General features: G+C 40.2%; 1 protein-coding gene across 1 annotated transcript in view; it reads left to right on the top strand.

Annotated features, from left to right (window-relative positions):
• Positions 1 to 4186: 4186 nt before the first annotated feature.
• CAMK4 (calcium/calmodulin dependent protein kinase IV) overlaps positions 4187 to 14095 on the top strand; it is a 212950-nt gene continuing 203041 nt past the window's right edge. Inside the window, exon 1 of the mRNA XM_057737667.1 lies at positions 4187 to 4362. Coding sequence (XP_057593650.1) covers positions 4202 to 4362 — 161 coding nt within the window. The 5' untranslated portion in view covers positions 4187 to 4201. The remainder of the gene's footprint in view (positions 4363 to 14095) is intronic.

The raw sequence follows: 14095 nt of genomic DNA, 5'->3' as shown, positions 1-14095 counted from the left end.
TAATTATTTATATATATATTTAAATATTTTATATTTATATATATATTTAAATATTTATAATAGCTGTTTTAAATAATTTGCTTATGAATATCGACCCATGAGTCATCTTGGGGTTGGTTTCTACTGACTGATTTTTCTTTTGACTGTGGTTCACATTTTCCTGTCACTTCATATATCTAGTCTTTGTGTGTGTGTGTGTGTATGTGTGTACATGTGTGTGTGCATGTACACTGGATTGTCAGTGACTCCTTGGAGAGAGTCTGGATTCCATTATCTTTTTTCCTGAAGAGATTTTTTTCTTCTAACCTGCAGTTAAATTTGTTGGGACTCATACTTCAAACCGTGTCTCCTCTGTGCTAGAGAACAGCTAAAATTTCTTCCCAGTGTTTTCAACCTTCTAGTTATTGCTTTGTCCTTTTTGCTGTGTTTCTCAGAATCTCCCACACATATAGGTAGTTCCGAGATTAGCCTAGTATTTGAGCATATTTTACATGTAGATTTTTGGATTCTTCCACTGTGGTCCCTTCTTTCTGGAATTTCCTCCTCAATTTTTAGCCTCTCTGCCAGCCCTGAATTCTGTTTTCTGACACCTCAAGCTACTAAGAGTTGTGCTGCCTGCAGAGCCCTGAGAGGAAAAGCTGAATAAATGTGCATCTTATTCAGAAGAGTTCCTTTCTTTCATGGGTTGCGTCATTTCCAGTTTTCTGATTTTAGTGGTTCTTTCTGCACATTTAAATAACTGTTTTTATACTTAGTTCAGAGGTTATAATTGTTATATGCACGAAGTTTAGTCATACCAGCTACTCTGCTATCTCAGGATGGAATCTTGTTCATATATGTTTGAGTGAGACACAGAATAGCTCATAGTAGCTTTGGGTTCCTGATCCTGTTCAGCGATGGGCTTCACTGTAAGGTGTTGACAAAAATTAAGTTCCTTTGTTGGGGGTATCCTAACTGTCAGTATCCACAGATCCCCCTCTTCTTGGGTTGCTTAATTTTCTCCTTGAGGAATCCTGCAATTTCTGTATGGCTGGGACTGTGATAGATATAAGGCTGTTTTTCAGCATCCTGGGAGCTGTTAGACCTGGAAGTCTCACTGTTTATTATTTAGAATTTCATGAATCCCTCTGTTTTCAATACATTTGTAGCTATACCTTGTGATCTAAGACATACGTCATTTTTTCTTGAACATCCCCAAAGATTAAATCTACTCTCTTTTCAAAGGGCTTAGGAAGTGTGTGTTTTGGCTGTGAATAATAGAAGAAGAAATGTAGGGACCTAAGAGTTTCTTATAAAAAAATGCTGAACCAATGTCTTATTCTCCACTCCATCTTTAGAAAGATCTGGCACTCTAATTCCTGAGTATTTCCGGAATACTGTGGTAAGAATTATATTTCTTTATATTGGCTTCTCCCATGGCAAATCTGGGTTTCTGGTCTATCCAGTCTTCTAATGAGTGACCGTTTGTTCATCTGTTTCAAGGTTTAAGTTTTAGTTGATATTATTTCTCCCTTTCTTTTTGTGAATATATGCATTTGTTCCTTTTCTGTCATTGTAGATGATATTTCGTAATGAGTGATGATAAATTGCATAGATTCTATTCCTGTTCCATCTGTTTTAAAATAATTTTTTTCACTTCAGTTTTTAAATAAACATAAACTGCATTCATGAAACTAAATACCCTCTTTTTAAACTTCAGCTAACACCTTTACAAAAGTCAGTTGTGAAAAGCTTAGGTGTTAAATAACTAAACCAATGTTGAATGTAAATATCAATTCTCCTATCACCTCTGTACCATGAAATGGTGTTTCTCTAGCTATTGTTCTCTAAAATAGCAGGAGTAGAAAGGCTTACCATCTCTTTCAGTGTAATATGCTTGCTTTCAACTTATGTTGTAAAAGAATTGCTCCCAGTAGACAAGTGTCTACACGCAGTGCTGCCACTTCAGGACTTGTCTCAAAGAGGTGTAAATAAAAATGGCCTAGCCACTATTTCATGGCCATTCCTCCACCAGTCAGTACAAGCCAAGGGAAACTTATTTAGTAAGAACTAGAATTTGCTTTCAAGAGCTTCATCAGCTTACTTTGCTTGTGAACTTGTTTTTTTAAAAAATAATTAATTAATTAATTCGCTGTGCTGGGTCTTTGTTGCTGCCCACAGACTTTCTCTAGTTGTGGAGAACGGGGTCTACTCTTCATTGCAGTGCATGGGCTTCTCATTGCAGTGGTTTCTCTTGTTGCAGAGCACAGGCTCTAGGAGCGCAGGCTTCAGTAGTTGTGGCACATGGGCTTGGTTACTCTGCGGCATGTGGGATCTTCCCAGACCAGGGCTTCCCGAACTCATGTCTCCTGCATTGGCAGGCAGATTCTTAACCACTGAGCCACCAGGGACCCCCTGAACTTGGTTTTCTTACATGAAGATTAGAGAATTTATTCTCTGAAAAGTAACAAGCCATGTGAGCATTTTGTCTTTCACCATATAATTCAGTATTAACTGAATTTGTATGAATCTACAAAGAGTTGCTGTTCTTTAGACCATTTGTAAATTGATCATATGCTAATCTTCATAAAACTACCTGTGAAGAATAGTTTCTGTATTTATTTTTCATTTCCAATCAACTAAGGGTCACATTCCTATCATTAATCGGTGAAATTTGGGGGTTTTGTTTTTAGTTTTTGGGGTTTGTTTTGTTTTTGGTAAGTTCACCAATATAGCCCAAAAGCTCTTAAGAGTGAAAAATTAATCAGTAATAGAGGAAACTATTGGACTGTGTTTACTGGTGTAATCAGGAATGGGGACACACTGAGAAGAATTTAGTGCATGTTGTAGGAAAGTCAGGAAAAAAAAAAGGCTAAAAGTAATACCTGCGAAGTAAGATTAAATAAAGGACCTAAAGTTATTTAGCCAGAAATGAGATGTGATGTAATATCTTTATATATACAAAGATTGATTATAGAATTTAATGACTGTTGTTCATCTCTGCTGAAATCTAAAAAGAAAAATATTCAAGGGTAGAAATATAAACGATATAGCTTTAACCAATACTTAGAAGGATGGGCAGACATTAGAATGCTTGTGATGGGACACATCTCTTGGGAAGAAGAAAGAGCTTTAAATGTAACAATCTTCTCTGTCATGAATGATAAGTCCTGCCTTAAGGCAGAGGGCTGGACTAGTTGGCTTCCATAGGGCCCTTCCAAACCTGTAATTCTCTGGGTCACTTCTGTTGCTAGCCTTCAGAAGCTGTGAGTCAACTAGACATAGCAAATACCTGCCTTTTTAGGAGCTCCAAAAGTGCCAAAGGAGGCAGTGCCAGCAGTAGTAGCACGACAGCATCTATTGCAACTGAAGACTTCACTCAAAGGTGAGTCAGGTCAGCACGGACCCAGGCACTTCCCTTTCCTCCAGCTTTCACTGGCTCTGTGCATGGAGCCCTGGAAGATCGGCGACCATAGGACACCCTTCCCAGCCATCAATATAACCTTTGACAGAAGGAGGAACAAGGGATGGCTGGCGAGCTGGTGCTGGGTGGGAGGGGCTCGCCACCTAGACGCGCTCAAGGAGAGATGAGTTGCGCCAACAACAGCCTGGTCCCTTTTCTCACCGTTCTGCTGGCCATCCGGACCCATGTGCTCCCAGAGCACGCTGGGCGCTCAACACTCGGAGCGATTGTTCCTGTGCGTGCGGTCTCTTCCAGGCTCCCGGCTCCCGCGGGAGGGCGCGTGGGATGATGCTCTGGCCCTTCTGTCTTCCCCAGTCTCCAGCATCCGGAGCCGCCCTAGCCGGCTCCGCCGCAGCCACTGCTAGAGAGGGAGAAAGGAAAAAAGGGAGGGGGGGATGGAAAGGCTTGGTGGAGGGAGGAGGGGAGGTGGGGAGGGAAGGAGCAAAGGGGGAGGGAATCTCTCTCCTTTGCGGTGCCTCCGCCCCCTCTCTCCCGTTGGCGGCGACTCGGGTTCTCCCTCCACACCCTCTCCCAGCTCCTCGCCCCCTTCTCCGCCCACCCTCCCGCCGGAGAGAGCAGAAAGGAAGCCGCAGCCCAAGCGCGGCTGAGGGCGCGGGAGGAGGCGGCGGTGGGTGTGCGCGTGTGTTTGAAGGACGCCACCTCTCGCTCCTGCGTTCGCAGGCGGTGACGGGCGGCGGGGCTTCTCGCTCTGGCGACGGTGGCGACCGCGGCGGCGGCTTCCGGAGTCCCGCCGCGAAGATGCTCAAAGTCACGGTGCCCTCGTGCTCAGCCTCGTCCTGCTCTTCGGTCACCGCCAGTGTGGCCCCCGGGGCCGGGAGCCTCGTCCCGGATTACTGGATCGACGGCTCCAACAGGGATTCTTTGAGCGATTTCTTCGAGGTGGAGTCGGAGCTGGGACGGTAAGGCGGTGGGGATTTGCGGGGTGGGGGACGAGCTGGGGCATTCCGGGGACGCTGTGGACCTGGTCGAGCCGGGCGCTCTGCACGCGGGCTCGGGCTTCTGGGGGAGCCCGCGGCGCGCGCCAGGCGCTCTCGCTCTCTCGGCGCTAGCTCCCAAGAACGCGGGAGCTGGCCTCCCTGACCTTCGGGTTCTGCGCACTTTGGGAGAGAGCTCAGCACCATTCAAGTGCGAGTGGGTCTCCCCGGGAGCGCCCAGGACGGTGCAGCTGCTAGCAGCAGCCCGGCTCTCTCCCACTCTCCCTCCTCTTCACCGGCTGGCGCTTCCCTTGGGTGACAGCTCCCACGGCACGTGGGCCCTGCTTTCCGAGTTGGTGTCTTTGCTCACCTTTATATATTGCCAGAAGGTCCTGTTTGTCTAGTTATTTTTTAGGGTGGAGGGCGGAGGGTGCCTCTCCAAATCATGGCAGAATTATTAAATTAGATTCTTCCTCCTTCTCCTCATCAAGCTCTCCAAAGCAAGTGGCACTAGAAATTAAACTTAAACACTAGCTTCCCTGCAGCGTCTGCTCTGGAGTGAAGGGGGAATGAATCATTTAAGAGAGCTGAAGGCAGAAGAATGAACTAGTGTGGCTTTAAAGAAAAAGCAGCACATGGGGTGGTAATTAGTGAGAAGAGTTCTGCTGCTCTTCTTTCATGTGCTGGAGTGATTTGTTTAAATTATGTATGCAGAAAACCATCTCCCTGGGGTTGCAGAAATGTTCCTCATCCCTCCTCTGAAGATCCAAACTGGTAGTGGTTTTGCCATGTGAATGATGCCATATGTTCTCATATTTTTATCCATTGAAAAATATTTTCACTTCCTTCCTTGTTCCTTTCTGTTATCCATAGGTAAGGAGACTTATTTTCAACACTCCTTTTAGAACCAGGCCCTTTATTATAGGGAATCTAAAGATGTAATTTCATCGGTTAACAAATTGAAGCTTCTGTACTTTATATTTCTTTGCAGTTTTATTTTCTATTCTTTTTTTGCTGGAAAGAATTTAGCTAACAGCCATTTTCTTTTTTATGTCATTGGAGACTACAGTGGGGGATTCTGGATGTTGGTACTTAGTGGGACTGTGTAAGGGCCGCTTTTCCCCTCCGAATTGCCACTACTCCTAATGGCTCACTGAGTGCAGAAGGTGTGTAAGAAAGACAAAACTTCTGAATGAAAATTTAGGAGTTGCCACTGTTTTAAAATATTTCAGAATATTTGAGCACTGAATGATGCAAATGTAAACATCCTGTTTTGATCAAGTTTTTCAGCGTTCACCTGAAGATCTGCTGTTGCATGCATTCCCTAGTAGGTTGAAAATGAAATGTCTCCTTCTGTAAGGTTTGAAGCCTACCTAACTGTATAATGAGCTGCAGTGGAACAGTATAAACTTCTGATTAAAGTGATAATCTACTTAAAATTGGTGAGTTTTAGAAACTGCCACCTAGTAGAGGAAGTGCCTGATGGTGCTACAGGGACTGTCCCAATACCAAATCTAACTGCTTTCTGAGTAATGTTTACCTTAGATGCCCCTAATTGGCTCTGACTTACCATCGGCACACATTATCTTTGTGATTAAGCTTCTCCATCAGGAAGCTGAAGAAATTTCCTTTAATGTAAGGAATGGGAAAATGGGTAGAAAAAGAAATAAATTACCAGTTGTATACATATATAGGATGGTAGACTTCATAGGAAAACCTAAGGAATTTGAAATTCATTATATTTTTTAAAATAGCTTGTTATATTTTGCAGTAAATTTTGGAGCATGAGTATAAATTAATTATACATTGCGAAGATTCTCACTCTGCTATCTAGTCATTTGATTGCCATGATGATCACAGAATTAAAATATTTTGAGAAGAGATTAAAAATTCTTACTTCTGTCCTCTTTTTCAGTATTCAGGTATATTAGGTGAGTTCTCTGTAGATGGCAGAATTGGTGAGATGCATACTTACTCCATTTGGTTGAGACTTTGAGAAATATTATCACTTCATAATCAAAGTTTTTTTTTTTCAGGAAAATAAACCTTAAACATAAAGCAACTATGTTACAAATAGAATTACTAAGAATATATAAAGCCAGAGAATGCAACAGAATTATAATTGTAGATAGTGACTGGGTGACAAAAGTCTTCTTCCTCACTAGTGACAAATTTGAGACTCAGTCAGTTGGTTTCAAGTCTTTACTCTCTTTACTCCCAGTCTTGGGCCAAGTCTGCCTGCCAGTGGTGACTCTAAAGCCAAAACATTTCATTCATTAGTAACACAGTTGTTATTAAGAGTAAGAGAACAGTGCCTCTGGTGTTATGTGGTGCCATTGTGGTTAGTTCCAGGTTGTAGATGGTGTAAGTATAGAGTAAGTAATAATCTATTACAATTACCTGTTGTAAGCTAGTGACTCCTGAATTCAAAAATTGGACAAATGACCATTAGGGCAGCATACCTGGAGGATGAATTTGGGGATTTCAGGGAACAAAATTTCCAAGGCTATAACCACCTGAATCCCCTGGATGTTGCTTGCAGCACCGGTCCACATAGAGCCATTCAGACCAGGGCAGATGTGATGGCTTTCTTCTTTCAGGATAGGAGTGAGGGAGGGGCTGAAGGGTATTGAGAGGAATGATTTACGAATTTCAGGCAAGCTAATTTATTTTCCCATAAACCACATTTGAAAATACTGCTGTGTTTATAAAATTTGTTTAAAAGTTTACAAAAATCAAGTTTACAACAAATTCAATTCTACTTGAAACGATGAATTGGCTATGATCCTGTTGAGGGCTCCGTATCCTAGAGAGTGGTTGGTCCTTTGCCCAGTGATTTGAGAAATTAGTGTTTTAAAGGTTTTTCCAAGGGAGAAAGGAGCCTCCCTCTGGTCCAGTTTCTGTTCAGTCATTTGGCAAACAGAGGGGCAGGATTTGGCCTGGGCTGCTCTGTGGTGATAATTTGGCCCTGTGCATCCAAATCCACGTTCTGTCTTCAGTCTTTTGTTTGTCTATTGCATGAGATTGAAAGAATGTTTGTGACAAAATCAGATGTATACCCACACACACAAGTTCAGGGAAGCAAATGAAAGATAATTAGGACAAAAGATTAAAAGTGTGAAAATCACAGAATTAAAGTACTTTGAGAAAAGATTAAAAAAAAATCTTACTTCTACTCTCTTTTTCAGAGTAGAAATTGATTTTTGGGAATCAGTTTTTTTTTTTTTAATTTCCATTACACTTCACTAGTTTCTTTAGGCTAATGGCTTCTGATACCTGCCCCTCCCCCTCAACTTGAGTCACAATTTAAAAAAAAAACTTATTTGGCAACCTAATGTAAGCATAATTATATAGGATCCCTTGCTATGTGTATTCTTGCTCAGGAACCAAACAGATTTAGATAGTGAATCATATGTGTGTATAAAATGGAAAAAAAGCTTCATGAAACAGTGCTTATTCTTATTACCAGCAATGTGCTCTGATATTTCCTATTCTATGCTGTTTGATTTTATTCTAATTCATTAAAAATATTGGCTGAACCTATGTGATGTCACATCCCACCAGTAAAGTGGTGGTTCCGTTTGAAAAGCACTGTTTTAGGCCATAAATCTGTGTATGCCAGATTGAAGTATGAGGCAGAGTCCTTTCAAAAGATACCATGCAGACCAGCTGGTAACACTGAGTAGTGTCTGATTGCATAGCTCTGTAAAGAAAAACTCCCCTATCTTTACTTCCAACATCACTGGAAACACTTTCGGAAAAACTCTGGTGTCTCCACGAGGCCTTCTGGGCGGAGTGTCTTCTGGACTGGCTGAGCGGTTGAGGGGGCGGGACCAGGAGCACCTTCACTGCGGAGCGGAGGAATCCAGAGGCCTGAGCAAGGCCCTTGTCCACTGGGTAACACAGAGCTTTGTTCCCAGCGAATGAGCAGCAAATGTTTCATGTAAGGAGACAGAAAAGTGTGCATTTCCTGGAAGAAGGGCTCCAACCTGTGCTCCTGGCTGGGGAGGAAACAGATCCTCTCTTTTGCCTTTGCCCTTCCTTCTGTTCTTAGCCAATGCTTCTCCGGCTCTTGGTCTTTCTCTTACACTGTCCTTTAGGGGCTCACAGCCTATCCAGCACGTCCCCACAGCTGGCTACAGATCTCCTGCCACACGCACGGCACTCGGTATCCTGAGCTCTTTTGCGGATGGCGTGTTGTTGTTGTTTTTAATCTCACTAGGAATTTAAAGTACACTTCAGTCCCTCACTTGTTCTCTGTGCACCTGATTCTTGTCTCAGGCAGTTGACTAAGGCGCAAGGTGCGATGGCAAGTGGGAGAATAAAAACTGGGGCTACACAGGCTCTTTACATCAACACTGATTACAAGCTCCTGGGAGGCAGGGTCTGTAGATATGGCTGGTTCACTGTTGTGTGCTCATTGCCTAGCATAGTGCTCTGTACTCAGCAGGTGCTCAACAAATGATTTTGAAGAGAATGAATGAATGATAATAAAATAGGCCAGGCACTGTGGGTCCTGATGTGATGATCTCAGTTCTAGGGACCCCAAGGAAAGGGAAATCTGGTGACCTGTTTCACATGTGCAGCCATGATTCTAGTCTCACTCAGTATTGGTTTCCTTTCTTGACAGTATTGATAAATGCCACCTCTGTAGCTTGTCGGTGTTGAAAAAATGTTGCTTTTCTGTTGGCTGAGTGCTTTGTGGGTCTGGAATGAAAGGGATTCAGTTTCACCTTTACTATCATTTTACCACAGGCATGTCAGAATTAGGAGTTAAATCAATTTGAACTTAAAGGCATGAAATGCCTCCAAACTGTGCCAGCCACTAAAGTTAATAGATAGCAAATGCTAAATTTGGAAATATTCTCATTGTAAAGAGGCTTAAAGTCAAGTGAAGATTATGATAGGATCATTACTTTAAAAGTACACTATTTTTCCATGTTTGAATACTGTCACAAGGGTAAAAATAACTCCTAATTTGGAAAAAAAAAAAAAAAAGATACAGGTGCTATCTGCTTCTAAGTTGTTCTGGTGAACTTTACTTGAAAAAAAAAGAGAGAGAGAGAGAAAGAGAACGAAAACACTAACCACAAAATAGCTTCAAAGACCTTTCTTGTAAACACTTTACCCTCAGACACATCTGTGTGGATTATGTATTTGCAATAATACTTTTGAGAATAAAGTACTGAGTGGTAGCCAAGTGAACTGTTTCAACTACTGGTTGTTATTTTATGTTAATGATTTTTTTTTTCTAGCTTAAATAGTAGTTCTCTTTAGACTCCCTTTCAGGGAAACTAACATATCTAATAAAAAATATTGAATTCTAAAATTTCAAATTCAGGTTTATTCTGCAAAAATGTCATATTTGAGTCAATGAACCATATAGTTCAAGCCAAAGAATAACTATATGAAATCAACAGCAGCTAGAATCAAGGTTTTACTCAAATTGTATTAATCTTTACCTTAATTATTTTTAAAAATCCATTTGATAATGCAGGGTCATCTGAAAATTTCATAACTCCAATGGTTTAATTAGGAAATTAGCTCTAAATATTGATGGCATAGTATTAGCATATAAAGGACGTACTCTTCAGTGCAGTCTATTTTTAAAATTCTAATCGCTAAGGGAGGGCAGTGGCTGTGTGGTTGATGTAAAGTAATGAAAGGTTTGGGTGGGAGATTTTCCTCAGCAGTCTTATCAGTGGCAAAGATCAAATAAGGACAGAGTCCTGGACAGAGTCCTGCACAGAGGATGATTTATAACGATGGCAAAGAGTAGTATGTGTAGAGCTTGCTCTTTCTCTTAGAGCAGTTTCTCAGCCTTGGCACTGTAGACGTCTGGGGCCAGATAATTCTTTGTCGTGGGGGCTGTCCTGTGCATCATAGGATGTTTAGCAGTGTCCCTGGCCTTTATCCACTAGATGCCAGCAGCCGTCCTCCCCCAACCACCCCCACCCCCACCCACTGTGACTGCTAAAAAATGTCTCTAGACATTACCAAATGTCACCCCCTCCTCTGCTGAGAACCACTGTCTCAGAAGCTTGAAGCTAGTCTTCTATGTGATTTCCTTTTAGTTATGTAGATGGTTAATGAGGAGTTTGATGGATTAAAGTCATTTGGCTTTATTGATTATCTGCTGCAACCAAATGTTTCTGACATTTTTATGTATTACCATTGATTTCTGTTATAGATGCATACCACCTGTGCTATAACTTGCTTAATATTTTTGTTTAAATCACCTCATTTTTGTTAACCTAAATTTATTTACTGATAAAACTTATTTTCATTAAATTGAAAACCAGTATTCATGCCATAAACAGAAGCAGTAAGAACAAAGCATTTTACTAAAATGCAAGCTAGAAATGCTTGCCTCCACAAGGCAAAGAAATGCTTGCCTCCACAAGGTTCCAAGCCTGAGAATTGTTTTCTCTTTGTTAAAAAGGGAGATTTTCAAAGATTAGCAGAGTTGAAACCATAGTAGCACAAATTGAGGTTTTCTTTTTGATGTAATCAGAACGACTGAAAATAATTGAAAAGAGAATGATGTCATCTTTTGATTCCTTGCTATTTAATTCCATGTCTTTGTGCCACTACAGTCCTCTCTGTTACGGGTCTGATCTTTTGAATAACTATGAACTAGGCAATTTATGGTGGGGGAGGAAGGGCAGGGCAAGGGGGATATAGTATGAATGCATATGATAAATAAACCACTATTCGGCTTCCACATGTATAGTTTACTTATGAGGCACCAACAGTTAATCTAATATGAGATAAATACATAAATAAAACTACTACCAGGTGGAGATAATGAGAATTACAGCAGTCTTTACAACAGAGGGATAATTCTGACTGGGAGGATTGAGGTATGTTCATTGGGAGGGGTGGAGCTTGAAATTTGGCAGGATTTTAACAATGTAGAGCTTTGGTGAAGAGCTCTCCAGGTGGAAACTACATTCTAAAAAAAAAATACAAAAAAAAAACAAAACAAAACCTGGCAGAATAAAGGGGGTATACATTTTATTTTGCAAACTTTACAAAGCATGAACATTGTAATGGCAGATAAGGTTGGGAGGGTAAGTTGATATCAGACCAAAGAAAGCCTGTAAAAAAATGATTGAGTTTGTATCAGCTGAAAACCAAAATTATAGGCAAAAAGAAAGTAACCATTATGAGAGCAAAAGATGGTTATAGAAGCAGCTGCGTCTTGGGCTAAAGATGTGGGACTCAGAACTTGCCACTAACTCATAATGTAGATAAGTGAGGGGGTGGGTAAGAGAGCACTTACCATGTTGGTTTAAAAAACAAAGCAGGAAAACAGAAATCCTCCTGCACTATAGCTGGAACAAGAAAGGGGAAGTGTGGGATCTAGGGGATTAAGATCAGTTACCTATACTGGGTAAAGAGCCTGTAAAGGACACACAATAACTTAGGTTTTATGGACCACAGGTCTCTGTGGCAACTCTTAACTCTGATGATTGAGTGAATACAGCCATAAACAACACAGAAACCAGTGCACATGGCTGTGTTCCAATAAAACTTTGGACAGTGAAATTTCAATTTCATATAATTTTCACATCACAAAATACTATTCTTTTGATTTTTAAAAACCATTTTAAAATGTAAAAACTATTCTTCAGTTGTGGACTGTCAAAAATAAGTGACTGCTATAGTAAGCCCTTGGCTGGTGGGTTGCTGACCCCTGACCTAGATCAGTCAAGGTAAACTTCTCCTCAGCTACACAAGAAGTTCAAGTTAAAATGATATCAAAACTTCATTTATTCAAGGAACTACCTTTAATTTCCCTTTTACTTTGAAAATGTCGACCTGATATTAGTTTTTCCAATGGTCACAGGCTTTAAGTGCATTCTCATTCTTTTTCTACATCTATTGAAACTAAATCAGTTGCAGTTCTTACCTATGTAAGCTAGCATGTTGGCTAGCTCCATTCATCATTCATGTTTTTGAAAATGGAGTAGCTTTATTTGAAGGGTGTTTGAGTTAAATTTCCATACCATGATCAGAATTCACATTCAAAGACTATTGAAGGGTCATCTGTTTTGTGTATGTTAATTAAATGAATTTCCATTTGATCATTCTTCTATTGTATTTGAAGTGACAGTTATTATAAAGTAATATGCTAATCAGTAAAAGATTTGCTTCTAATTAGTAAAGTTTAATTAATTCGTTTCTCTGTTTACTAATATGTTATCTGCGTGTTGAATAATCCTTCTATATGCCATGCACATATCACAGGGGGACTAATTAAGGTCTTTTAAGTTTAGACTGTCTAAATAAGCACTTTTTTGAAGAAAAAAATATTCTTTCTTAGTTTGAATAGACGGTAGAGCTAAACTAAAGCCATCAGTCATATCTTAACTAAAGCAAAGCTCTCCAAAGCGGGATGTTCATATCCAAGGAGGTGCATAATCCAATGGGATGCTAAAAGAATGTATTAGAGAATCTATTTTTATTTATTTTTCTAATTTTTGACTATAAAAAGGTTTTGACAAGAACATTACATGTTGGTTCAATAGCATGTGTATTGCATTTATAGGTATATAAGTATACACAATTTGTGAGCATGTGCTCAAAACATTTTATCGGATGATTACTGGATCAAAGAATGGTAGTTCTAAGTGGTTACTGAGTAACTTTCTTACTTATATTTAAATACTCACATTTTACTTTATAAAAATTATTTTAAAGCAAATACATAGCTCAAAATGCAAACAAAAAAGAAGTCATATTGGAAGGTGTGACTTTGTGCAGAAAGGGGAAGTGGGCACATATGTGTACTTGTTACGCATTTTAAGACTACCTGATGAAACTTTTTGATAAGAGCTTAACTGCCACTGTAACCCAAAAAGTCACAGCAGAATAAAGGAAAAGAGAAAAGGAATACAGTTTGCCCATAAAACAGAGAGTTAAATGAATTTTGTTCTTCACTGTTGTTGCACCCAAAATTCACAGACAGGAACCTCAATTTCAAAATACCTAACTTACTTCATGGTAAATTTTGTCAGCTGCTGCCTTAGGCAGCTGCCTGCATTTGCCTGAAGTGTTTGGTGGGCAGGGCTTGGAGAATTGTGGGCATTAGTGCCAGGATGCTGAGTTTAACTTGGTTACTAAGTGCATTGCCTTCAGTTAATTGCTCCTGAAGTCATGCTTCAGGATGATATGGTTGAAAAATTCACCAGGTGCAGAAATATTTTTTAAAAAAACTAGACTTGAGACAACACTCTGATTAGAATGGTCTGCTAAAAAAGTAATGTGTATGACATGCTCTTAACTGTTTTCTTTTCTGGTTTGTGGTAGCATTCTCCATTAAAAGTGCACTTTCTTTGATTTATGTCATGATTATAGACAGAATTTGACTAATATTACAAATCAGAGCAAAGAAGAGTAGAGGATAGCAAATTTGTAGTTATGTTCACACATTTATTGTTACCTATAATGCAGTATCTGAATGATTTCTTCCCACTTTCAGTCTTCATGGACTGTTTAGTAGGGACTTTTGTTTGCATTGCACACAATCTTGTACTGTTTAGCTTGGTCTGCTTTACTTATTGTAGTGTCTTGAAGGGATGAGTGACTCTTTAACTTAGTAAGTGACAACCTTCCATGTGGGACTCTCACAGATGTAAAAAATTGTTCTTTAGTTGTGACAACTAGTCAGCCCAAGTGTTATCTTTAACAGGATATAAATGCACTGCTACCT

Source organism: Hippopotamus amphibius, chromosome 1 (genome assembly GCF_030028045.1).
Source record: "Hippopotamus amphibius kiboko isolate mHipAmp2 chromosome 1, mHipAmp2.hap2, whole genome shotgun sequence".
Taxonomy (NCBI): Eukaryota; Metazoa; Chordata; class Mammalia; order Artiodactyla; family Hippopotamidae; genus Hippopotamus; species Hippopotamus amphibius.
This window is presented reverse-complemented; position numbering and strand designations above follow the sequence as displayed.